The 27,222-nt window shown below is 43.7% G+C and overlaps 1 protein-coding gene and 1 non-coding gene across 2 annotated transcripts; one reads left to right on the plus strand and one right to left on the minus strand.

Annotated features, from left to right (window-relative positions):
- Window positions 1-19,371: 19,371 nt before the first annotated feature.
- trnag-ccc (transfer RNA glycine (anticodon CCC)) lies at window positions 19,372-19,442 on the minus strand. Its single transcript has one exon. It is a non-coding gene; the product is annotated as a tRNA-Gly (tRNA).
- Window positions 19,443-24,756: 5,314 nt separating this feature from the next.
- LOC115252008 (piggyBac transposable element-derived protein 3-like) lies at window positions 24,757-26,851 on the plus strand. The gene is made up of 3 exons (XM_029846168.1): window positions 24,757-25,023; window positions 25,144-25,284; window positions 25,452-26,851. Exons 1-3 carry the CDS (start codon window positions 24,840-24,842, stop codon window positions 26,849-26,851), a joined length of 1,725 nt encoding a protein of 574 aa, XP_029702028.1. The 5' UTR covers window positions 24,757-24,839.
- Window positions 26,852-27,222: the final 371 nt, after the last annotated feature.

The raw sequence follows: 27,222 nt of genomic DNA on the forward strand, positions 1-27,222 counted from the left end.
ACGTCCCAGGTGCCACAAACACGGCCGAGCCGGAGACCCGTGGGGACATGGACTCTGATGGTTATATCACACTGTGAATGATGACGGACCCGGTGACGTTCTTCATCATCTGCAAAAAGACAGATTGCATTTGAAAATAAACCTTTGCAAAAGTTATTCATTTCATGATGGGAATCAATTTTAAAATGTTACATTATTAATACATTTGAATTCATGTGTTGATAAAACCATCCTAGGATTCTTGAATTAAATTATATAAAATTGCATTTTTCTAATGTGTTTTTATGTGACACAGTGAGGACCAGAGTGTGTCTTTCACTAGCAAAATGTCCTCGTTTTGGCTGGTCTGGGGGGTACGACTTGGTTTTAAGGTCCAAACTCGTTGTTTTACTCAGGATAGGGTGAGTCGCTGGGGTTTTGACAATGAAAGTTCTTTCAAAAACATGTGTGTCTGCGTCCGTGTGTATGTGTGTGTGTGTGTGTGAAAGAGAGAGAGAGAGAGAGAGAGAGAGAATTACAACATACCAAACTGGCTTCTTTGGCAGAGGAAGGTCTGTTTTTTTTAAAATTTTGCATTGAGGAATTGAAGAAAATTTTAAAAGGTCTACTCGTGAACTTGCGTTTAACAACTTCCTCTTGAAGCCTACTCTAACGTGCACGACAGCGAGCCATTAAAGCCATAAATCAGAAGCAAAGAAAGTCATGCAAATGGCAAATTGAGCTAAAATGTAGCGAGGGGGCCTGAAATAAAACAAAATGGGGGGAAAAAGGAGGAAGTGAGAGTTGATAGAGAATGTAGCAGACTGGGAAAAGAACTGCTCTGTTTTGTTGTCTGTCTAAAGTTTTTGCTCATTAAGTGTTATTAGTTTTGGCTTTGGCGTCGGTCCAGCCCAGCAGTTACCCAGGCTCGGTTGTGAGTTCCAGCGAACACAATTGGCAGCGTTTGACAGACGCTCTTGAAACTCCCACTCCGCTCAGAGAACTCAGAAGAATCCAAATCTGCGAGTGGAACCGTGCTCACCACAATTACAGGCTTCAGACGCTCTTTGAAATGAATGAGAGAACTCTTGCTAGCATTGGCGAAGACCTAACGGTCCGCAGGAAAGGGCACCACCTTGGAGCGGACACGGTCACCTGAGGGATCTGTCGCACACAAACAGGGTCACTCATCTCACATCTGCTTCTCATCTGAGCTGGAAGATGGACGTTCGTGTAGGAGGGGTTGATACAGGCTTTTCAGATGAACAGATAGAACCGATCTCTTCCAAACCCTCACTACTGGCTCCAGACCGAAGGAGATGGAGCACAGCTGGACCAAAAGGCAGACATATTAGTGCTGATATATCATTGGAAAGACTTTGTTTTTAAATATTTGGATCAATAATTTACTGAGAGTGAGTGATGAAAAACAGCCCCGTGTGTGATGAAATGACCTCCTTTGTGTCTCCAACAGATCTATGGATTCATTAAACCATAAACCTTAAAAACCTTTCCTGGAAACATCCATCATAAGTGATTTGTTCACATCACAGGAACCAGGAACTGAAGCAGTTCTAGTTTAATGTTTTGGTGCAGCTCGTACCTCGGTTTTAGCATCTTCACCACTATAACCGGGACTGCCAGACACATAAATGTGTGTTTGTGGGTGGAATTAATGTCAGAAGAAACCCTGCTGTCAGTGCTGTCAAGGTCGAACGTTGCGGGAATTAACGTTGACGTTTATTAAATTTACTGTAAGCACAATTAATTATGGAATCTCTTTCAGTCATCTGCAATGGGGTGTCAGGCTGAACATTAGCTAAGCCTCTGTTAGCACAACGTTTTCGGGGGAAAACAGAAAACTTAAGGTTGGTTCCGACTGTCCGTTTACCATACACTAGAACACCAGGAACCTGAGCGGTGTGAAAGCACTGCAAAAAGTGACTCAAGAGTGATGGTTTTTCGAAAAAGCCGCCACATTGGTTGTTATGTAAACTCCAAGCGGAGCCTTTTGTGTGATTGGGGAGGATTCAAAGAAGCTTCCAACGGCGCCCAATCCAAGTTTTTGTTTTTGTAGTTCGGGGTCGCTACCAACCTTTGGTCCTCAGCGCCGTAATCACTTGTTTTCACAATGTTCACTGTTGTGATCACATGCTTCTTTATCCACTTCCTGTGCACTACAGCGTGTTGGCGGCCTGTGTGCATGGAGACCGTCTGAACCGGAAACAGTTTTACAAGGAACTCAGAAATCTTTGCATAAATGGAGCCTCTGTATGTTAATGAGCTAGTCTGGAGGAGGATTTAAGGACGTACAAAAGCGGCACACTCAGATTTACCTCAGTATATATTTCACCAAATAAAGTGCTGTCAAGAACTATTGAATAATAATAAAACAGTGGGAAAACATGTCGGGCGGTTGTCATTGTCAGTATTCTCTCTGCTGCAGACTAAAAAATCCTCTATAAGTATCATGTGACAAGCAGAAGTCTCTCATTTAACTGTCATGCACACTCGGACACAAGTGCACTTGAAGACATCTGATTTCAGGGCGACTGCAGGAAAAAAAAAACACATGCAACCCTGACGTGACAGATCGAAGCTAACCAATGTTGTCACTGGCCCCTGCTAACGTGACAAAGTGGTGTGTGTGACTGTGATTGTATTTGTATTCCAGTGTGTGTGTGTGTGTGTGTGTGTGTGTGTGAGGGGGAGCTGTAGGGCCCATTAGCGTGCAGTAATGGGAGGGGATATTGGTGCTGTATAGGTATAATTACCTCAAGCTAACATGGAGCTCAGGCCGTGTGGCGCCTCCAACACAAATATGAACTGCAGAACATAGATACCACTTTGTCCCCCTTCGCCATGTGACCCTGGGGGGAAAAAGTTCAGTGGGACCTCTACTGATGTGTGGTTGTGTGCACGAGAGCCTTGGGAAATGAAAAAAAAAAGAAATGGGCGAAGAAAAGCTGGATGGGAGATGAAGGAGCGAAAAAGAATGTTGGGGCATGTTCTCTCTGACTGCTGCTCTTCTGTTTGGAACAACTCTGCTGCCGCAGATGCCTGATAATAGGCAGAGTTCCTCAACCATCTGTCCATTTATCCGCTTCTCTGGCACTCTTCATCCAGCCCCCCATTTTTTCCTTCTCATCTACAATCTATCACTCCGTCTGCACCCTCTGCCTGACAGAGGCTGGACCTGTCACCCTTCTATTTGCTTTATGACAGCATCTGTTTAGCGTAGCGGCTAAAGCGTGGAAAAGCCTCCAATAATACCTCAACTCTACTTTCTAAAGGGAGAACTGGTGGCAAAAGACAGTCCAAGAGAGGTGATTGTGGGCTGATGAGTCGTCTGCAGAAAAAGTGTCTTTTACTTTACATATTCTGAGGAGGTGGATCATATGTGTTGAATGTTTTTCTGATCAGTTTTGGCTGATGCAGGGATTTGCTGAATTTTTCCAACTTGAAGATCTGGTTTTATCACCTGAAATAAAGATTAAAAGGAGCTACTGAGCACACAGATTTAACTTTTCCGACTTTCTTTCCCCTCGGTGAAAAACCTTACTCTCCTGAAATCTTGAAGAGAGGATTTGTTGAAGAGGATTTGATAAAATTTGCTTTCTAATACCTTACTGGGGGGTCATGGATGGTGGTCTTGGGTTGTTCCAGCGGGTCACAGTTCAGTCGGAGTGCTCAGGTTTGTACAAATCACAGGTAGTTCTTTCCTGAGATTCTGAAGAACGCTGGTTCACTCAGTCCTCATAGAGGTTGCCTGAGGACGGAGGTTGTTTTGGGTCAGCTGATTCGTCAACCTGTGAATTTCGAGGCCGCAGCCCCGACTGGGCAAAAACATGGACGTGAATATGAATAGACTGTTCTCATAGCCTTGCTTCAAAACCCTGGTTCGGAGCTCTGGAGCCTGCAGGGAGAAAGGTTAGCGAACCCGGCTCACCTGGGGGGTTTCCTCAGCGACGGCGTTTACACAACCAACACACCGATGTCACGCGTTCATGTGTGTGTAGTCACAGGGCCCACTGTCCTCCCCACTAGGCTTCACTTACAGGAGAATGAACCGATGTTACATATGCATGGGCGTGTGTGTGTGTGTGTGTGTGTGTGTGTGTGTCCTTCAGGAGTGTTTGAATATGCAACTGCAGCGGTCGTTTCCCTCAAGGTTTTGAATTATGGATTGTTGTGTGAGTACGCTGGTGTGTGGAATAAATTGAGCTGAACACTAAGAAAGCCGTGCTGCTATTTCACGGAGGTGGAATTAGAATAAAATTCAAACGGCATGCTGAGGTAATGCGGGCCTGACAGCTGTCATCCATAAAAAAGGATGATGCAGGTGGTTGCGTTACCATGGCGATGGCATATAAAGCCACTCAATTTAGGCGTCCGGGGGTTGAAAGCCTACAGTTTGACCAACGGTTGTGCGACACCGTTTCTGTTGGCGTGAGGCACTTTTGACTTATGGACGAGGCGTCCTGGCGTTGTGTAGCAACATAGTTTGGCCTTTTCCACAGTAACTAGTGGAACCTGTGGACCTTCCTAAACTCCCTTCATTGATTACGAGGAGCTTGTGCAGAGGCAGGTTACTGTCTGAGCTTTTAACCATAATAACCAGTCACAGTAATTAGGCAGTTTGACCTGCTTAACCAGGTAAAATATAAGCGTATGACCCTGCAATCAGAATTAATTCAGTGAAAACACTCACAGCTGAACGCCTGAATCCATTCCATGAATAAATAGCTGCTTTGTAAAAAAAAAAAAAAAAAATGGACCCACATCAGTCTTTCTATCGGGAGAGCATGAGCGGCGGGTCCGGTCAGACCACGACCCGCTGCCTAATCAGTCGGTCCAGTGGCTGTTTTTCTTTCCACAATGTTGCTGTGTTCCTCTCTGTTGTCATAGGGAGGGCTACGGCTAGCTGGAGAAATGGTTACCACATGTTTGAATATTACTGCTCTCATTAGGTCTCTCTCTCGCTCTCGCTCTCGCTCTCTGTGTGTATCTGTGTTTGTGTCCTAAAGAACTGATTAATTAGCTCTAGCCCCTAAACGGTGGAAACACCAAGGATTAGACCAGGCTGCTAATTGTTATAATCCACCTTTGTTTGTTTCTTGTAGTTGACCAGACCTCCCCATCTGAGAGAGAAAGAGAGCGAGGGAGAGAGAGAGAAAAGGAGGCAGAGCCGCCTCCAGCCTGATAACCAGCTCTGCCCTCGTATGTTCTTTTCTGTCTAGACTGTCACACGTAGGAAAAAAGGTGAACTGAGCTGCAGAATGAAATAAAAGGGGGGAAATGTCTTCTGCTCAGCCTCACTGTGGGCGGACGTGTTGCCACATGTATCCCAGTGGGTCCCGCATGCGCTGTAGATGGTTTTAAAATGTGTGCTGCGCAATGAAGCTCTTGAAAGACTTTTTATTTCAGATTACGGTTTGCTGATTTTGCACGGTGAAAGGTCCACCGTGTCTCCAATGATAAGGCTGGACCCTCATTTCCTCATCCAAATGGACAATATAGCTTTCTGACAAATTTCAACTTGTGCTCGAGATTGAGTGGAAAGATAAAGCAGATCTCTGCCCTGTATTAGGTCCTACGACCAACGGTGGTGTCTTAATTTATTCTGATTATTACCAGCATGATCACCAGCATTGGATGGATGCATTCTCAAACATTATATTTGTTTTTTTCTGTGCTAGCTGTGCTATTTTAACTGCATTGTTAGCCATTTAGCCAATACAGGAGCCCTTAAACCAGAAGGACATCAAAACGTCATAATTTCTGCTGACATGGCAAAATTAAGATTAAGATGGACTTTATTCATCCCCGTGGGGAAATTGAATTAGTGTATGTTTGTGAAGTTTCTTTTTAAGAAAAATGGCAACTTTCTTTTACATTTTGTAAAAGTTCAAGTACTTGGTGTATTTCTAGTCTGTAATAGTGGATACATGTTCACCCCTTCCAGCCTGAAAAACGATTTCATGGTGATTCATTCACACTAGGCTGACTTGTTTCTGTGGTGGATTCTCTCCTCTCATTACTGAAGTACACATCTCATATCGTGTTACATCAGATCTAGCTAGCTAGCAGAAACACAGGCTGAACCTAGAAAGGTAGCCCTTGCTGCATAGGCAACACCGATATTCAGCATAATTTCCTCCAGTTTATGGAGCTCTCCTCTGGTCAGACCCTCTCTCTGACCTTTGACTTTGACCCTGCGAGGGTAAAAGGAGGCCTGTCTCCCGTCTATCTGACACCTCGTAAACATTGACAACGGCCCATAACTACCAACTAATCGCTGCACTGGTGCAGACTGGGAAGCTGGGAAGTTTTAATTAAAACTTTCCCATGAACAGCCAACCGGATGAGGCACCTGTTAATGATGACATGATGTCATCCTGTTACCACGGCTACCGGTCCAATTAGTAAACAGAAGTGTTTTCCTAGTCCGTACCACCTTTTTTCCTTATAAAAGGCAGCCAATCGGACGGGCTTGTTTAGCGGGCTCCTGTATTGGCCTTGAACAGATGGTTTTGATGGCCAGCATGAACACAGAGCAGCTTTCACCTTTCTTGCTGCCTTCAATCACAATGACGTGAAAACCTTTAGCGGTAAATCAAGCGCAGAGACAGAACGCAGCCGCCATTGTTGCAGATGAATCCCAAACGAAGGTGAACCGAACCTTCTGGTGTGGGCACTCTTTCTGGTCATTTGATACCAGGCCACTGAAACCCCTGAGGTCCCTCTAAGGAAAACACTACTGTGAGACTAAGAAAGGAACTGGATTGTCAGCCGCCACTCACACACATTGTTCCAATGCTTGCCATCATGGTTCACTAACAGTTCATTGCCTGCTATCCACAGATCGGGTGTTAACTAAGGCATTATAATATAACCCTGGACCTTTAGTGAGGCCCTCAAACTACCTTAAAGCCTTGTGAGAACCATCCCCCCCCCCCCCACACCTTGTGAGACCATAAAACATACCAGTTTGGCCAATAATCAGCCATTGTAATCATCCATATTAGTCCTCCAATAACTTTTAATGTCATCTAATACCCTTAAAGAGCGTGCTGGCGCTCATTCCTAATTTTACCCCAGTGGGTTCCCGTCGGGCGCCTGGCCTCTTTCAAAGTTTGTACGGGCCCTCCAACAACGCGGGTCCTTTGGGGAGCAACTACTGTGACAAATGAGGCCAAATAGGCTTGTTGTGCCTGTCGCTGGAGTTTAAAAGTGCTTCAGCGTTTGTGTGTGGCTCTGCAACTGACTCCAAACCCCTAAAGTGAAACCTTGACCTTCAGTGGAAATTTAAATTGCAGATAAAAGTAAATGTTGTTGGTGCATTGGCTCGAGGGAATACAAAGGAAGCCATTACAGAAGCTACGGCGGTACACAGATCTGACCTAAGCTGCAGAAAACTACCGCACGCATGACACATGGATCACAGTGAGAGAAACGACTCTTGTTGCAAAGGTTTTGCCTGTTCACGTCAACAACGACACGCTCATGTCCCACTTGAGTCTTCTGGATCTGTCCAGTTTTAGCAACTCTATTTACCACATCCACTGTCCCTCGTTCCTGCTCGCCATCCTCTAAGAAAGACAAAATGAATCCCACAGATCTCTCTGTCATCCCCCTGCTGATGAGATGCACTGAGGCAGAGCAGTGAAAACGTTTGTTTTATGTGCTCATAAGATCATGACGCGAGTAGGAAGCGCTGAAATAGCTAAGATATATGTCTGCCCCCATTAAACAGCAGGAACACCAGCAACAGTCCAGAACTAACCAGTTCACCAGTTAATCAAATATCCATCCTGCATTATTGCTACCATGAGGCAGGCTAAAGGGAATTAGCTTAGTTTAATGACCATATTTATAGAAATAGTGAATATATAGTAAGTTTCCGAAAAAGAAAGCTTTTCACCTTAGTCCTAAAAGTACAGAGAGTGTCAGCCTCCTGTCCTCCAGGACAGCATGCAGGTTCCACAGCAGGGGGCCCAAAAGCTAAAAGCTAAAGATTCGGAACCAAAAGTAAACCAGCACACAGAGAGCAGAGCGTTCTAATGGTGCTGTCAGCTTTCCAGGATATGATGGACCAGAGTCTCCCACACTCTCCTTTTTAGTCAGCAGTTTTCTGGCAGTCTTACTCAAATATAACCATTTACCTCATCCATACTCTACCACGGATTTTTCTTTGTTTCATAGCTACTTGATAGCTCCAGTATGAACACATACTCCGACACACAGACGGAGGTTCCACGCCCAGCGCAGATCTGCAGGATGAGCTCATGCTAATCCAGAACAAAGCAATAAAAGTTCTCTACTGTTCTCTGGAGACTGTGTAGATTAGCTGACAGTGTATTTATGCACTCGCCGTGCAAGGTTTTAGCATTAGTATAATTGATGTCTCAGAGATTTTTTCAAACCTAATTTTAAAAACTTGAATTTCCTCAGATAATCATTGACTAAATGTCAGCCCTTTATGAGCCTTGGAATATGCTGCTTTAGCCTTCAAAAATATGCTGCATTGCTCCATGTTGTACAACTCTGAGCAGATTCTCCATTACATAGTAAAAAACTGTGTACTTTAAACAATTGATTGATGGTCAATGCAACCTCTCCCGTTGTTTTTGCTGCAACATGCTAATTAGCAGCTATGTCTTGTAAATGTCTCCGAGAGCTCTGGAGTAGCTCGTCCTGTGAGAACAGGCCTGCAGTCACCTACCCGTATGCCTCATGCTGTTAGTGTTATAAACAAGAATGGTGCTTAATTCTCAACGTTTGTATTTTTGTTGCCTGCAGATGGAACGTTTCTCACATTTTCTGAAGACCGACACCAAAATACTGCCTCACAAGTGCTAGTTCACGCTGAATATCAGCCAATTTTGTCGTTCTGGGACGCCAAGGGTCGTGACACAGTTCCTTTCCAACACTGGCTTTTCATTAGCCGGGTCACCCACACCCCCCCCGTCCTCACACATGCAGGGCAGGCACATTCTGCCATTCGATGGTTTTTCATTAGTTACAAACGTGTAGAAGCACCAAAATATAATTCAGCTTGAGGGAAATGTAAACTGACGATGTGCATGTGAATTTGAGTGTGTGTGGATTTAATGAGAGCCCGGCGCTTCGGGAGTGGGGAGTCTTATTGTTTTTTGTTCACTTTGAACTCTAATTTACACCACCGTGAAGACTTGTGGGGGGATTTTCAGATTCAGCGTGTTGGATTCTCCAGAGACTCGCAGATTTCACAGTCAGAGGGCACATAAACATATTCAATACGTTTCCTTTTGTCACGGCATCGCAGCGCCTCTTGTTTTGGCCTCGGTTCACAGGATGAGGAAAAAAGGACGGTTGCCGCACGAATCGGTTTGTGAACCTTGTGAACGATCTGCAACAGGCCCCACGTTGCAATTTGACCGGTGAGGTCATCATCGAAGTTGTAAGATTTGGGGTAAATAATGTGTATTTCCAGGATGGAGAATGGGTCTCATGCATTTGTTTTCACAGTGAAACTCACAACTAATTACCTGTGTACTTGAGATCTACGACAGGTGTGCTCCAGTCCTCAAGGGCCTCAGACGAGGACGGTTTTCTGTCCTAATAGGCAGAAAATACTTTCACCAAGGAATAGGGCATCCCAGGTGAAAGTAATGTCTACCTGGTAGGACAGAAAAGAAAGCATTTATGCTTGATAGGACAGAAAACTCGGCTCGTCTGTGACCCTCGAGGTCTTGATTTGGGTACCCCTGGTCTACAACATAAAACTGACACGCTGTGGTTCTGATATTCAGATTGTAAAAATACAAAAGAAGTGGCATTTCTAAAAGGATATAAAAAACTGCTGAGTACAAAAGCAAAATGATGATGCCAACAGATTCTAAAGCTAGGCTAAAGTGCCTTTTTAAACCTTGCGCACCTGCGGAGGTTTGGTTTCAATAGTGTTACTGTAACCGATGGGCCTGGTTAGGCTTCATGGTCGTTGCTTATTTATTTCAATTGTGTTTGTTTCATCTGAGGGTTTGTATTTATGCTTGCTGTTGATTCTTTAATGCCACTAATAACTGTTCATACAAAAGCATGTTTAGCTTGTTGTGTTGGCTGGTTTTGGGGCCACATAGATGTGCTGGTTATTTTAGTGACGTCGGCTGCTGGAGGATAAATGTTGTTGTCATGCAGGACCTATTTGCTTATAGTCACTAAGAATGAGCAAGTAGAAATGTTAATAGAGAACACAGCGCTGCATGTCCAACTTCAAGGCTTTGTTTATGCAAGACCTCCGGTAAAACCAAGAAACACATTTTTGCTTGGGAGGCCTTAAATCGTGTTGTGTGATTGGTCAAAATTTTGGAGTGGGCGTGGTCAATGCAAACAAAATGAATTGTTGCTTTATCCATTAATACAGAGATGAAATAATCATGGTAGTTTTGCAAAAATGTGTCCAACACAATGTGTAAAGCATATTAAGATAAATGGGCAGTAATCATGGAAAGAGGAAGCTCTAAGGTTGCATCTCCTACAGTCGGAGGGGCCTTTGAGGACATGAGGGGTTCTGTGCTTAAGCTTCCCGCGAAGACTGAAATGTCCTGGCCAGAATAAACATTGTTCTTGTTCTTGAAACCTCAAGAGAGCCCACATCAGTGATGTAACAGCTGTTAGCCATGTGATTTATGAGTTCAGCTACAAACAGACACGAGGCTACAGGTGGCAGTTCTATTTTATCTCCTAGCATGGCTGTGAGGGAAGACAGCACTTCATCTGCATACAGTAATGTTTGTCCATTAAGTTTTACAGTAAAGTTTTAGCAGCTTTTTGATGGCACTTACATACGCAGGCAAAGGCACAGGAGCCAAGCGCAGTTAGCTGCAGAGATGCCGGCCCTGCCCACTCACTTTTCTCAAGTTCTCCACAATCTTGGCAGCACCGTTTCCCTCTGTGAAAATAGCATTAGCATACGAGGGATGGGGGAATTTTTATTTTTTTATTTTAGCCATTGCTCTGGATCAGCTTGTGCACAGTTGACCATGACATAATTATATTTATAGTGGCTTGAGAGCATAAATATCATTGCTTTTATCTGAGGTATCTACATGTGTGCCCACAGAGCATGAAGAGCAAAAGCATGGAGGTGGAATATTCAGCCACAGCTGGATGAAGCCTGACCCTTGACCGGCTATAACGTCAATGTATTTACGTAGAGACAAAACATCTGATTGGACATTAGTGCGAGGGGATCGTTGCTGATAAATTGCTAAAACGTACTGATGGTAATCAAGCTGCAGATCCAACCCGTCTGGGTGCGTGTGTCTGTGTTGTTGTGTCCGTGCTGGTGATGATTTGGTCCGACCTCACCGAGCTTGATAACATCATCGTGGTTAGGTATCTGCTGCTGATCTGCCCCGCTGCTTACGTAAGCCCATAACCAGGCCCATTTAGACAAAGTAAATGAGGTAAATTTGCCAAAGCCATTTTCTGTTTATGCATAATTAGGCTAATTTCTTCATGGGGGGACGGTGCAGAGAGGGAAGGGAAAAAAAAGTTAGTGGACCGCATTTTGGATCTCTTTGTGGATTTAAATTCAATTGCAGATTTTCAAGGAGCTGATATTTGCCAGGGTAGAATTAAAAGCCTGGACCGGTGATACTCAGCTGCGCGGGGGGACAAACCCAAGTTGGATTCAATTACAACCAGCATGAGGCAACTTTACGTCAAACAGAAAATGGTGGAGGAACATAACTAACAGCTGGACAATTAGGAAATGTATCGCACTTTGGTGTCACCTCTGCTCTTCAGTTGCTCTTGGAACATCAGCTCAACAGTCAGAAAGAGGAATTGTTTCTATTTGGTTTCCAATCCAAACAATATTTTTCAGAAAGTTTGCATTGGCTATAGCGTCTCGCTTAGTTTTGGACGCCTCTCTGACCTTCACCTTTGCAGCTCACTCTACAGAGTGATGTCATCATGGGGACTCACTCAACACCCAGGAAAATCAGGCTTTTGCACCACGGTGCCTTTATTTCTGCTCTAAATTATGTTGTATGTGGTTTTAAAATGGGTCTTCTGACCACTGAAAGACACATTTGACCTCGACACCGATCGCGCTGGCAACCGGCTAACAACAAATGCCTGCTGGGAAACTTTGGTTGCTGGCGTTATTACAGACCAAGTACACCTCCTCACCTGGCAACACCCCCCTCCCCTCCCACATGGTAGTGCACCCTGCCAGACCACAGATACTCTCACCTCTAAACGCTCCACGTCTCAATCTGTTCGAGTCTCACATGATGAAATCATTGGCATTGGAAACTAATTGTCACAGAGCCGAAAGACCAGTGCAACCTCAGGCACGAGGTTTTAACGTCTGACCAGTGTGGGTGTCGGGTGGGAAAGGCTTCTTAGTGTGAGCTTGGAAAAACAGAGCATGTTTGCGCATAGAGTTTCATGGATGGGTTCAGTTCCATACAAAGCTCCAGTCCCGGGTTAACCCCGGAATGGACTTTCAGCACACTGGACTCTGTTAAGAGGTCCCTTTTTTGAGGTGAGGTTTGCAAGCCCTAATCCTTCTGCTACTGTTCTCAGGAGCAACAATAAATGGTGGAAGAAAAGCTATCGTCTTGATTAATGATCCCTTAGGAATACTAAGAGAACATCCTTAGTATGAGGTAAACATCACGGGTTCACGCAGGTCACAGCAGGGACAAATGTCTCCAGATGGACGTAAATGGACATCAAAGGAGTGGAAGAATAAAGGTTTCAATCAAGGGATGAGAGGAAACCCCCATTTTCTTACTGTGTCCGTAAATCTTAATTACCCTTTATCTTTTGGCCCCTATCTTTGCTTTACTTCAGCTAAAATGAAACTTATTTGATAACATACAGCAACAAACTGTGGGTGTGCCCTCTCTGTCCCACCAGCCTCTGCTCATGTGGATGAGGGCCTTAAAGCTGAAGAAACCTCCAAACTCATCCATGCTGTTTCCTCTGTCCGTCTTTTCTTCTGGAATTCTGCCGGGAAGTTTCGACGTGACTTGACACCCTGACAGCTCTGGTTTATGTTGTCGAGGATAATTACCAAATTGTAGTGAGCTGCCAAACCTGTAATCATAGGGAAGGTTAGCAATGGCAGTCATCTGTGTCCATAAGAGTTGGTAAGATGGGAAGAAAGGAAATTTCCCATCTTTTTCAATATCTGCAACGACTGCACACGTAAATCAGTCTGAAGTATTGAAGTATCCTGACTTTTGGGCTGCTACTGAAGGGTATATGGGCCGGGGCTGTTGTGGCTCAGATGTCGCTTGTCTCCTTTCCCTTAAGCATTTGGATGGTTTTAATATGTAAAAATACTTTAATAGCAACTTGCCATCATTTTAGTACTTTTCCCATATCTTTCTAAGGGCAGCCTCATACCTAAAGGTTCTGGGTTTGTTTTGCAGCCTAGGCCTGGTTTAGTTTTAAGCATTTCGTGTCTGTGCTTGTTCTCTTTAATCCAGCTTCCCACACTTCTGGTCAATTCTCTTTTATGATGGCAGGAACAGAACCCAGCATCACGCTACTCGGAATTTCACTTACAAAGTATAAAAATAGGAGAACTGTTTTATCATGAATGGGCAGTGGTGCAATGTTAGCATTGTCCCCTTTTGCGTTTCTATAAATGACTCAGTCCAAACTATGGTTTACACAGTTCAGAAAGATTTACAGGTCATAAAAACATCGATTTCAACCTTTGGTAAAATCAAACAAGTAAAAAACAGAATTGAATCCAAATGTGAGTTCTGATAAACTTTCGAGAAATGTGTAATAACTTTTGCAGCAAGTAACTGACATAAAGCTGAGCAATAAAACATGTGAAATGCCTAAAAGGGCTTTGTTCGTTCTCAGGATGTATTTGTTTGCTTTGTTGGATTTCCCCAGAGGTTGCTATGATATTTTACCTGCCCTTTGTACCTGACGAAGGTGTGACCCCTTGTGTGTGTGTGTGTGTGCGTGTGCGTGTGCGTGTGTGTGTGTGTGTGTGAGAGAGAGAGAGAGAGAGAGAGAGAGAAACATCTGCTAGGACACTAACAGCAGCCTGTGATGACAGGACAGTCAGCTCTAATTAAAGGTCTCCTAGAAGTAGTGCTGATGTCAGTGACACTGCAGCTGCAAGGGTCACTCACACACACACACACACACACACACACACACACATACACCATATTAACGCTAAACCTGTTACACACCTGGTGGAGGGTGTGAGGTGTGGAGGGCTGCTGAAGCGTCACTCATCTTCTCCAGATGAGGGAGAGTCCGTGCTGAGTCAGACGGACAGCTGATCTACAGCTCTCATTAGTTTGGACCGGGCCTTCCCCGCTCACTTGCGCTACACCTGCACGGCAGATTGAGGAGATTCTCCTGCTTCAGTCAGCAAGGGGTGACCTGTTTCACTCCAGGCTGTAAGTATTTATCAAGCTTCCAGGAAGCAGCCAAAGAAAATCTCCATGACTGATATCCTGTAACTGTTGCTTCAGGAAACATGGGTTGATATTATTTTCTTATATAATCATGAAGTACGCAGAGCACACACACACACACACACACAAACAGACATCTGCGGCTGCTTGGGTAGATCTTGCGGAGCCGGGGAAGCATCGTTCTTACTTATCGGTGCTGCTACTTCCAGTCAGGAACTTTCCTCCAATCTGCACATTTGCAAACAAAATTCCACGGCTCAAAAATAACAGGATCAACAGGCAGAAAAGGAAACAGACTGCAGCTGTAACATCCTTCGTAAACTGTCTAATTTCTTCCAAGTCACATACGCTGATTTTCTTGTTCCCACCTACAGAAGTTCAGACTCTTGGAATCGTACATGTGGCCACGGCCAAGCTTGTGAAGGCAAACTTCCTCCAAAAACACTGCAATCTCACTTGGGGTGCCAATTTAGGGGTTAAACACACGATACTGTTGTTTAAATAAAGGCCCTTTATCATTCCTTGGCTGACCTCAGCATCCCAACAGGGACCCGATGATGACATCACTAAGAGCGCCAAGTCCCATCGGTTGATAATCCCTCAGATCAGGAGCAGTAACTGACAGACATGGCTGGATGGTGGGCGTGAGAGAACAGTGATGGAAGGAGCAGGCAGTAGCACAACCCAAACAGGAGATCCAAGGGTTATGTTAAAACTAGTACTAACTAAAATTATCCATACATCCACATCTACCAGCTACACTTTGTAAAATTCCATCAGTTCTTTCCTAAAGGATGATTTACTGCAGTCTGCCACTAGAGGGCGAGGTCTACACTGAAGTTCAGCCTTGACTGTTCTTGTGAAGGCTTAGATTATTTCATGTACACTTTGTTGCTCTGCACATGTTTAATAGTTGCAGTTGCACATGTCACCAGACTGGGAAACTTTTTTTTAATCCTATATAACACCAAAGGATGATTTAAGTAGTTTCTAGGTAGACCTAAATACATGAGGAGGTTTCTTTAAAAAAAAAAAAAGATTTCAGATTAGATATAGTTTTTATGGTGCATCAATTTGAAGAAATCCTGTGGGAGTTGACCTGTTGACCTTTGCTGACTATTACAGTCTTCTGTTTTGTAGAGCACTTTATTTGAACAGCTGATGATTTTGTTCTATAAGATGAAAGAAAAAGCTCAGTCCAAGCATCAAAAGGGGTAGAATCACTGATTAATAACTACATTTCCAGTATTGAGAATAAACGAGATTTAAATAACGGCAAAAGAGTCTTTTCAGTTAGCGTCATCCTATCTGTTGCAGAGTTGGAGGCAGACGATAAGGCAACAGACACAAAGACAGATGTCTAAATTTGTGCGACTCCTTGACCTCACCTGAAAGGGCAAGAAAAGCAGCTGTCAGTAACCGTGGTTACGGAGCACGGTGAGATATCTCACCTTGCAGTGGGGCTAGTTTTAATGTCATTTCTTCATCTCTTTCTCCAACATTTTAACTCGAAGACCATTTTTATGAAGCCGTTCACATCTGCTCTCTGCACGGAGAACAGTTCACTTCATTTTAAACTTCTAACCTGTAAAACTTAGGAGGGGGGAAAAAGTTTCTTTACCATCTATATAGTTTCAGAACATATGGCAGTTCGGAGTTTCTTCTCAGAACACGCTGGCATTTAAGACGGAACACGCTTCCCACTCAGGTGGCACATGTAGGTTTATGTGCAGGGTTGTCTCTCACATGGAGGAGTTATTGGCCCACACACATATGTCTCCCGGGGCTGTAGGCCAGCTACTGGTGGAGCTGGCAACTACTCTGAATGGGAGGAAATTCAGAGGAGTGAAAGTGCAAATCATATGGAATCAATACTTTCTCATGTTTTACTTCTAATTGCGCTTTTCCAGGAACAGAGATGCAGCGGCTCACAGCTCACGTAACTAAGCGGCAGACAGGATGTATATGTGATCCTTTAGCGCCCCCAACAGATCCTATAGAGAACTGTAGTTTCAATAACGAAAAAGACAGACAGAAAAGCAGGATGGGATTCTGTTTAAATATTAAAAATAACCACTTTCAACTTTTTTTTTCAATTACAGCACAGTCTGGGTGGCCATTAACATTTTTGCCATCAATGTTTCTGATTTATAAGCCACCTACCTGACATGACAGAGGGATACAGACGCACAGCCATTCCAAAATGGACTCTGAGTTCAACTTCTCTTTAAATATGACCTTGTTGTCAGTGCTTTCCTGTACGCTTTAAATCTTACTAAACACACTTCCTAGCGCATCCAACTATATTCCTGCTTTTCTTAAACAAATTAAAGCAGTAAATGGTGGACACGTTCACTGGTTTGCCTTCAAATTCCCCTCGAACTGGAGGAGTCATGGGCCAAAACCTGGAATGTTGACCCAAAATGATGAACCAAATGTTACAGACAAATATCCCTCTGGACAGTTTAAGAATGGGTGGTGTCTCGTATTTGTATTTGTGAACATAGTGTCAGGGATCAGCCCAGGGAATCTGGGTTAGACCTCAGATCAGATCATTCACATTGCTTTCGCATCTGATTAACCACAGTGTCAAGAACCATTTGTGTCAGTTAAAAATGTTCACGGATAACTGACTCGTAGGTCTCTCCAGACTGTTTTACTGCAGGGATGTTTGACCGCCTGTTGTAGAGATACGTGATTCCAGGATGTCTGTAGTTGGTGTGTTGTTGCTGGCTCCCTCCACTGTTGAACAACGGCAGGATAAGCGAGCAGACGCTCTGAACTCACTGCCAAGTTTGGATGTCAAAGCCAGCAGCATAACAGGATATCATTTGGATAATCCAGGCGTTTTGTACGTCTGGATGAGGCTCAACCGTAGCCTGTTTGAAAGGGAAGGGAATCTTCTCTAAGCTTTAAACATATCCACCAAAATGTTGCACCTCTCCTCCATGATGAAAGACACTGAATACCGTCAGCGGGCCCATTTATGACCATGAAAATCTGATTCTTATCTGATCTTATCAGGTAATCCGAGCAATCACGACAACAGTGAGTTGTGTGTATTGCAGGTCTGTTAGCACCCCATCAGGACAGAGCGTAGACCATAGCGATGGACAACAAGACACAACCATGTTTTAAAAAAGAATAAAATAACAGAAAGCCTGAATATTATGTCATTAATGCCTTCATCTTCTGCATCCTCTTCTCACACACCAACTAACTTTTGGCCACAAATCACAATATCGTCTACAAATGTTGGAACATTGATAAATGGACTGCAACACATAAACCAGGGCTTTTTCATTAGTGCATTTCTAAAGCGCATTTAAACGTGTCAGATATTACACTTATCCGATTCCACCCGGTTATCGGATTGTGGTGGTGATGTAGACAGGCCCCGTGTAAATGGGTGAATGCAGACTTGTAATGTAAAGCACCTCAAGTGGTCAAAAATCAGCAGAACCTTCACAGTCCATTTACCATCAAAATGATGGCTGATTGGACGGATTAAATTATCCTCCACTGTTGATTCCAGCCTTTCCAGGATTTGGAATAGTCTCAAAGCTCCATATTGAGATAAAACACATAATCATGCAAACATAATGAACCATGGTTGATGTCTGTCTCTGTTCTACTCTGTCTTCCTCTCTGAAAAATGCTTATGAAACCTCATTGTGGGTAAGCACAGTGATCATCACGCATCAGGGCCCTGACAGCGGGAGAACCTGATCCCAGCTCTCAGCAGTCTGAGTGTGATGAACATTCCTTTCATGTAATTAACCATTAACAGCAGCAGAAGCTGTTGGCGCCCTCGCCCATGCACGCGCTCCCCTATAAAACTGGGTTTGGCTGGAGCAAAGTCCTGTTTTTTTTTTTTTTTCATCATTAAATTAAATGCAATTAGAGCCAAACCGAACTCTTTTCAACTTTGACTCAAACCAGCGTTTTGATTGAAATTCGAGATCATTTTCTGGATTTAGCCTGTGCTGTCCCGCTTAGTCTTTATATAAACACTTTATAAATTCTTTCAAATATGAGCATGCACGTGCACACACACATTCACGAACAGAATGTCCACTCCCTCCAAATGATTTAGCAATCATTTATAAATGAGGCCTGTCTTGTTAATGATGTTTACTGGTGCTGTATGGCATCAAATGTTCTGCTGACATTAAACACTGAGCACGTACAGGGTTCACTAAAGTCCAAATGCTCTTGGACTCCAAGACCAAACATTACGTTTGTCTTCCCCAGCAGGAGTGGCCAAACTGTGCGGCATTTCTACAAAGTCAGCAAGAAAATATCTGTGAAACAACCACGAGAAATAGCACTTGAGTCAGACTTATGAAAGCAGACTGTCAGCCAGAACCAGGCAGGAAAGAAAAGCTCAGAATGATCTGAGTGAGTCCAGAATGGCAGCTGAAGGAGTCACTTCTTCTCTTCGTGATTTTAGTCTCCATCCACTCATCCGACGCTAAAATATGCACAGATGGCAGCTGGGACTATGAAACCCTTCACGTAACAGGGACACAAAGGAGGAACATCAGTAAAAACTCATTATCACAGCTAGAATCAAAAATGCTGAAGAATGAATTTGTTTTGACATGACAAATGAATAAATGAGGGAACGCTTCTGGAAACACAGTATAAGTTACCCAAAAAGGATAAAATCTCATGTAGGGGGTGTCCATAACTGATGTCAGCTTGGCTAACATCCTCCTCTCACCCACCTCATCAATGGAGTCCAGAGAACAGTTCAGGAGTGAGCCAGCCCTTCTGACCAGTTTGTTAAGTCTCTTCCTGTTCCTCTCTGAGCTTCCACAGCTCCAGCAGACCACAGCATAGATGCTGATCGATGCTGCCACAGAGTCATAAAAAGCCCTGCACACTCCAAAGGACCTCAGTCTCCTCAGCAGATGGTGACCAAGGTCCTCGAAAGAGCTGCGCCGCCCGGGAATCGAACCCGGGTCACAAGAATGGGAATCTTGCATGATACCACTACACCAGCGGCGCTCTTTTTGAATACAATTAAAAAATATGTTTGTTTGAGATCTAGATTCAGAGCTAGCAGTGCAAGGATTCAGTTGGAAAAATAAGCTGGGTCAGTATGCGTCCCATTAGGGACAAGCAGAACAGTAAAGAAACTAGTGGAGAGTGAGGAAGCAAAAGGGATTTGGTTCACATGCAGCTCTCTCAGAGAGCTACAAATCCAGATTAGGTTTGACCACAACTTCGTGTTTACACCAGAGGTTTGTGTTTGAGGAAAAGCATTGTTGCATTAACGAGAGCTTATATGAGCTCGCCTCACCGAGAAATTACCATGGAGACACGTGTCTAAAGAGGAAATTAACATGCAATGAGTGTTTAATCCATGAGCACCTGAGCTTCATCATCAGCTTCATATCTGCTTACAGAATCAAACTTTCTTCTGAAACTGATGCAAGAAAACCATCTGGTAACCAGGTCAGACTTGTTGAGGCAAGGCAGCTTTATTTGTGAAGGCGATTTAATGTGCTTTACACCATCAAATGATTCAACAAAACCAAATAAATGATTACAATCATTTCGATTTGATGTATAAAAGTGTATTTTTAAAAATAGTAGAACATGAAGTTCTCAACCTGGATTTAAAAGGATTCGCATTTCTGATCTCAGATCTGTGGAGAGTTTGTTCCATTTCTGTGCGGCATTAATGTGAAATGTTGCTTAATCTTGTTCAGTCTGAACTCTGGGCTCGAACAGCTGACCTGAGCAAGAGGAGTTCAGTGCTCTAAAATGTTTAGATTATATAAATATACCTTAGCCACATTTGCAGACCAGTAGGAGAACTTTGAAATCTTTTCCATATCTGATGGGAAAGTGCCAAATAAATATGTGCATCATCTGCATAACTGTGAACCAACAATAGCTTTCAGTAGAATAACACCGCAAGGCGTATACAAACTAAACAGAAGAGGCTCAAGGACCGGCTCCTGTGGGACTCTACATCCGCTCCATTTGATAAGATTCCTGACCTGTTCCATTCGGTCCTTGACTTATTACCACCCTCTTCACAGTATGTTTCAGTCCACACTGTCAAATGCAGCACTTAGATCCAATCAGACCAGAACTGGCACTCTGCAGGTGTCACTTGCCGGTGTCACTGGTCAGCCACCATTAAGTTAGCCTGTGCTAAACTGATTTCTAAATGAATAAATTATAAAATATGCAGTAAAGCCCAAATTTTTAGCTTTAGATGAATACCGATTGCTCATTCTCACACATTTATGTTAAATGTTCACCTACCCAGGCAAATAAAAATACTGAGGTTAAACAAAGTCCGAGCCATTTACACACTCACATGATGTTGATATGAGCTCATCACCACCACCCTGTTGCATCAAATTTAGTAAAGTCTGTGTGACCGACTGCATTTCGTCTGAATTAAGATGCTTTTTTCTGTTGTACGCCATGCAGCTGGACCTTCCTGGTTTGGTCCAGAATGAATTTGGGGCCGAAGCCAACAGCCTGCTGGAGGACGAATTGAAACAACTCCTATTTTCTTTTTCTTTTCCCTCTGAGTAAAATCATCGCAGGGTTGTGGCTGAGAGAAAATGGACCGGACAAATTGAAGCAGATAGGCAGCCATCCAGCTTCTCCCCGCACCATTTGTCAGAAGAATTTTTCAAACTGGTGACCAGTTTATTCAAATAAAGAACACACAAAGGCAGCAGCCGATGCGTGGGTCAGATAGCAGGCCTCTGCGTGATGCATGAGCCAATTTAAATACCATAAACCTTCATTTCAGCTGGAATCTGGACACACACCCACGTGCACGAGTATATAAATACACATATGTACACACTTACAAACATGCGCTCGCACAGTGGAGCCACACATCTGTACTCCATGTGCGAGCTTCTTTGAGAACTCCTTTGGTCATAAGAACATTAGCTGGTCACATCTGTCAGGTCATTCCTCCAGAATGTTGTTGAGGTGCATGAATGTGCACAAATCTATTCGATTTCACTCGGAACATGACATCTGTCCACATGCTCATGTTTCATTTTATTATCGCATCTTTTTTCAAGAGCTGGAGAAGTTTGTTTCCAAATCCCAAAATGAAGTCTGTTAGAGCCAGCTTGGCTGCCTGACTACAGTAGTTTCGATGACCTCATGTCGGCTTTTTTTCCCCTTTTTTTCATTTGAACACCAAACCGTCAGCCCACAGAGAGACCAGCACCCCTTTCAAACAGGGTCAACATACAATCCAATTTAAGCCACATAAGGGCAGGATCGAGGGAGTCGACCCTGCGCTCGGATGAGACCTGAAACATCTCCAAAAAACAAAAAAGAGGTCTAAACCTAGTGTAAACTGGATGACTGAGGGTCTTCACCCAGAGCAAAGTCACATGAGTCTGCGTGCAGTTTGTTTGTTCAATGTGGATATATTTAGAAATGTGAACTTACAGTTCAGTTTTTTTTCCAAAAACTGATCTAATGTTATTTAATCAATATTTAAGTTGCGTTCAAGGCTGTCAACTGTTCCGATCTACTGTAGAGCAACCGGGGCTTTAGTCACACAGGCCTCTCACATGATTATCACGCCATAATTACAACACATTATAAAACATTCTGTTTTTGACAATGGATGATTCCAAAGGGTACCATCAACAGCATGCCTGAGTGAATTGAGCTAACTTTCTTCTGAGTGTAAATGTATTTGTGTTCATAAACATGACTTTGCAACCGAAAATCTACTCGAAGAGGTTGTTAAATGACTATGAAGCAAATATGTGATAAACAGGAGGGAAATGTTGGAACCATTATAATAAAGTTATCTCTTATTTGCTTATACCTTGGTATATTCTTTATTCTTGTTATATTGTTTCTCATTACTTAATGTTTCTTATTATTTGATAATGCTTAATATTCATGATGCTTGATGTGTGACCTCGTACTTCTCTGGTCAAGGGCGACAGAAATGCAGCTGCTGTGGGGAAGTGACATTGACTAGAGATAGCGCTGCAGGGCATGACCCAGGAGCTGTTCTTTTAATCTGTCTGATATGGAAGAATGTGCTGTGTGCGAGCTAAGCTAATCAAATCAGTGAAGACCTACACTCACCATTATGATTTACAGTATTTTGCTTTGTATGGGACCTGTTATCTTGTGTTTCCCCCTCCCTTAGACACATTTGATATCTGTGTAACTAGGGACTTCCTAATTTCAATAAAAGAAGGATGGCGGAAGTTGTGCGTCAGGACGTGTTGGAAATCTGTAACCGAGCACATCTCTCCATCCTCCTTGCTGCAAGTAAAATTCAAAACTGTTGTCTTTGCCTCATTTGTTTCTCTCATGTTTTAGGTCGTTTGAACCCAACAGGATCATATTTGAATCTAAGCTCACCTACGGTCACAGCAACACCGTGCAGGTGGCGGCCATGATAACAAAAAACATAAATACTGCAAATACTGGACGAACGAGGGGCGAGGGCACATGCAGCGAGGCGAGCAGTCGCGTACTTCAAATCAAGAACATGATCTAAACCACAATCATTTGAGCGATGAAGTAGCGTCTGGCTGGCTTAATGGCAGAAAGGTGAGGTCGCAGAGCAGGAGAGGTTTTCACAAAAAGGACAAATACAGTGACGTGAGATTTAGACAGTGTGGGATGTTCTCAGAAACCGTCTTGCAAGAGTTGTGATCACATCTGCTCTTTTGTCTCAGGTCCACATCTCTCACTCTCATCTCTCTGTGTCAAAGTCTCTCTCTTCTGCCATTATCTGTAGATATCTGCTAGTTTGATGACCTTTCATCTCCTAAGCAGCCATTTTGGGCTCCTGTTACTACGCGATGTCTTAAGCCTCGTCTTCAGTTTTGAGGTTTATATCCAGCAAAGACAAGATGGGGACTAGATGGACCTTAAACAGAGAAAACTGGGTAACAATGAAAGTTCCACATCCTCAGTTCATTCACACCACAGGAATTATCAATGAATGAATTAATGAATCAATCAATCAATCAATTTTTATTTATATAGTGTCTTTTACAGTCAAAATTGTTTATAGGCGCTTTCCAGAATCCCAGGGCCTGACCCCCAAACAAGCAACAGTGGCAAGGAAAAACTCCCCTTTAACAAGAAGAAACCTTGAGCAGGACCAGGCTCATGTAGGGGGACCCTCATGCTAATGGCCGGCTGGGTAAAGAGAGAGGAGAAGGGGGAGGACAGGTAGAGGAGAGGAGAGGAGAGGAGGTAGAGGAGAGGAGAGGAGAGGAGAGGAGAGGAGAGGAGAGGAGAGGAGAGGAGAGGAGAGGAGAGGAGAGGAGAGGAGAGAATAGACAGAGATCATAGAGAATACATACAGAAGTACATTATATTAAGTAAATTGTGCTGCCAGTGGAGTCAATTTGAGTGGGTCAGCGGGGTCGGAGATCAGTATGCAGCTCTGAAGGCGGCAATACCTGTAGATGAATACAGAAGGGGGGGCAGAAAAACTACACAAGAAATAGCATCACTAGTCTACTTGATGAGGAGAGGAGAGGAGAGGAGAGGAGAGGAGAGGAGAGGAGAGGAGAGGAGAGGAGAGGAGAGGAGAGGAGAGGAGAGGAGAGGAGAGGAGAGGAGAGGAGACCATTTCCCAGTGGGGTGACAGAGGCCTGTTAGGTGATCATGTTTCTGGACCACGGCAGCCTTGGCCTATAGCAGCATAACTAAGATGTTAACCTAATGATTAGACAACCCCCTAAGTATTATAATCTGTCCGTCTAGGATAGTAACTGGGACTACAGAATTAATGACAGTAAGCTTTTTCAAAGAGAAAGGTTTTAAGCCTAATTTTAAAAGTAGAGATGGAGTCAGCCTCCCGTACCTGGACAGGGAGCTGGTTCCACAGCAGGGGGGCCTGGTAGCTAAATGCTTGGCCCCCTATTCTACCCCTGGAGACTCCGAGGACCACAAGTAAACCAGCATTCTGAGAGTGGAGCGGTCGATTGGGATGATAAGGTTTCACTAGCTGTGATGGGGACATCTGGTGGACAACCGAAGCCATAGAAACCTCCGAAGAGCACGACTGAAGCACCGGCACTGTTTCAATCCCATGACGCTAATAAAAGTTCATTGTGTGGTCATCCAGGTGTTTTGTTCATTCATACCAAATAATGATTATATTTCCATTACAATAAAATATGCAGATACTCTAAAGATAAAGATAATGGTTTGTCATTTGTCTTATGTTTGATTTGGAATGATTTTTCACAGAAGCAGAACAGTTATTTGTCCTCACAAACTCTAGAACGTCGCTTATTGGTGGTACTTGCCATGAAACTTGCCAAAATACTCTCACTCTTCAAATCTCTATCTCCTCACAAACCAACAATTTTATTTCCAGAGCGATTTTCTCTTCAAAGAGCACTTGAATTGCTCAGTGCAATGGATGGGGACACGTCAGAATTAGATTTATCTGACAATGATGACGACATCCTGGATGCCAGTTATCAACCCCAACCTCAGGAGCAGAGCAGCACTGAAGATGAGAGCAGTGGTGATGAGTACCCCATCCCACATCCCACTGAACAGAGCAGGGGACGTAAACGTCTCCGTGGCGAAGATAATGGTTAGCAAAGACTTAGTGGATATTTGTTTATTTTAGGGCTTTAGGGCTAAGTAAATGTTTTAGAGGAGTACATAAAGGTACAGCACCATTCAATGTTTCTAGCAAAATGCCAATTTTCAGGTTCAGGCTCTGGCGCGGCCAGATCCAACACTCCCAGGAGTAGCTGCCGAACTCGGCATGAGGCTGATGGCTCAAATGATGGCCCAGAAGAGCCAACAACAGGACCAAGCCCTAATCCCAAGCAGGGACAATCTTATAAAGGTAATAATAATAATGGTTCTTATTTTGGCATGCCTTGAAGGCAAATCATAAAATTTCATATAAATGTTCACTCAGATTCAACTATGTTATGCACTAATACACCTCAGTGAATTGCTTGTGTGAGTCACTTCGCAATAAGCACAATTTGTATTTTGATTCTTGTGCAGGACGTGGAATGCGCTGGAGGGCAGCTCCATTTATGCCCAACCTCATGGATTTTACGAATGAGGATGAAACGGAGCATGATCGGAATGGCTGGACCCCACTGAACTATGTGGAACAGTACATAGATCACAATTTGATAAAAAACATAGCTGATTGCACCAACGCTGTGTCACTGAGTAGGAGTGGGGACCTACTCAGAACATCAATAGATGAGGTCTACCATTTTTTTGGTGCCTGTATCCTAATGTCCTGTCTCCCATACCCCAAAATAAGGATGTACTGGTCCAGGTCCATCAGTGTCACTCCCATAACGGAAAGATTCACTCGGGACAGATTTTTCAGGCTGAGGCAATCATTAAAAGTCTTGATTGATGATGGTGTGCCAGAAGACCTCAGGAAGCGGGACAAATTTTGGAAGGTGCGACCTTTCGTCGATAGGATTTTGCAAGGCTGCAGGTCTCAGGCTCGGCCTGAATCTGTATCCATCGATGAACAGATGATTCCCTTCACAGGAGCCTGTCCATGTAGGCAGTATTTGCCCATGAAGCCAAACCCTGTTGGTATTAAGAACTTTGTTTGTGCCACAACAGATGGCATTGTGCTGGACTTCGACCTCTATCAAGGTTCAGCTGCATTGCACGAACAGGTCGAAGAACCAGAGGGTCTGGGTTTGGGAAGTTTGGTTATGGCGCGTCTGTGTAAAACCCTGCATCGTGGCACAAAAGTGTACTGTGACCGGCTCTTCACCAGCATCCAAGGTGCGGAGCAAATGCTGAAGAAGGAGCTGTACCTTACCGGTACAGTAATGAAGAACCGGGTCACTGCAGCGGTGCAGAAGTTACCCACAGACAAAACTATGCAAACTTCCGGAAGAGGAACTTCCAAAGAAGTTTCTAGTGAAGATGGACAGTTGTGTGTCATTAAGTGGTTCGACAACAAACCAGTTCTAATGATCTCAGCTGTTCATGGGACACAGCCTGAAGATATCTGCCAGCGCTGGGATAAAAAACAAAAAAAATATGTGTCTGTCTCCCGACCATGCATTGTTCGGGAGTACAACATGAAAATGGGTGGAGTTGACCTGATCGACAGAATGATCAGTTATTATCGCATGAGCAGCCGTACCAAGAAATGGACAATTAGGATGCTCATGCACTTCACAGATCTGGCTTTAGCCAACAGCTGGCTACGTGTGGGGCACCAAGGAAGAGCATCATGCAGTTCCTGGAGTTCCGAATGGACGTGGCCAGGACCTTCTTGGCCCAGCATCATAGCCAAGAAGAGGATGCAGACTCTCCAGAGCTGTCAGAGGGAGATGATGACTCTTCAGAAAGTAAAAAACAGGCAGTGCCCCATGTGTCTGTCCGCAGGAGGGCGAATGCACATCTCCCAGAGATGGTAAATATGAAGAATGCCGCACGGTGCAGAGCAGCAGGCTGCACAGGGAGAACCCGAGTGCGTTGCGTGACCTGCAAGGTGTTCTTGTGTGTACAAACCGAGCGCAACTGCTTTTTAGAATTTCATAAGTAGCTATGTTTGTATGTGTTAATGTGTTATTATTGTCATTGTTGTTCAAAAAATGTTCAAAACTATGTTTGTATGTGTTATTAATAATGTGTTGTTATTATTGTAATTACAGTATAACTTGTTCAAAAAATGTTCAAAACTATGTAAATATGTGTTATTAATAATGTGTTATTATTGTAATTACAGTATAACTTGTTCAGAAAATGTTCAAAATTATGTAAATATGTCTTATTAATAATGTGTTAT

This window comes from Takifugu rubripes, chromosome 1 (assembly GCF_901000725.2).
Source record: "Takifugu rubripes chromosome 1, fTakRub1.2, whole genome shotgun sequence".
In the NCBI taxonomy this organism is placed as follows: Eukaryota; Metazoa; Chordata; class Actinopteri; order Tetraodontiformes; family Tetraodontidae; genus Takifugu; species Takifugu rubripes.

What these genes read in the sequence shown, in the direction of transcription:
- LOC115252008 (XM_029846168.1), top strand. Translation starts at nt 24,840, where the DNA reads ATGGATGGGGACACGTCAGAATTAGATTTATCTGACAATGATGACGAC. An exon ending in TCTCCGTGGCGAAGATAATG is followed by an intron (nt 25,024 to 25,143) that starts GTTAGCAAAGAC and finishes GCCAATTTTCAG; the next exon opens with GTTCAGGCTCTGGCGCGGCC. An exon ending in GCAGGGACAATCTTATAAAG is followed by an intron (nt 25,285 to 25,451) that starts GTAATAATAATA and finishes ATTCTTGTGCAG; the next exon opens with GACGTGGAATGCGCTGGAGG.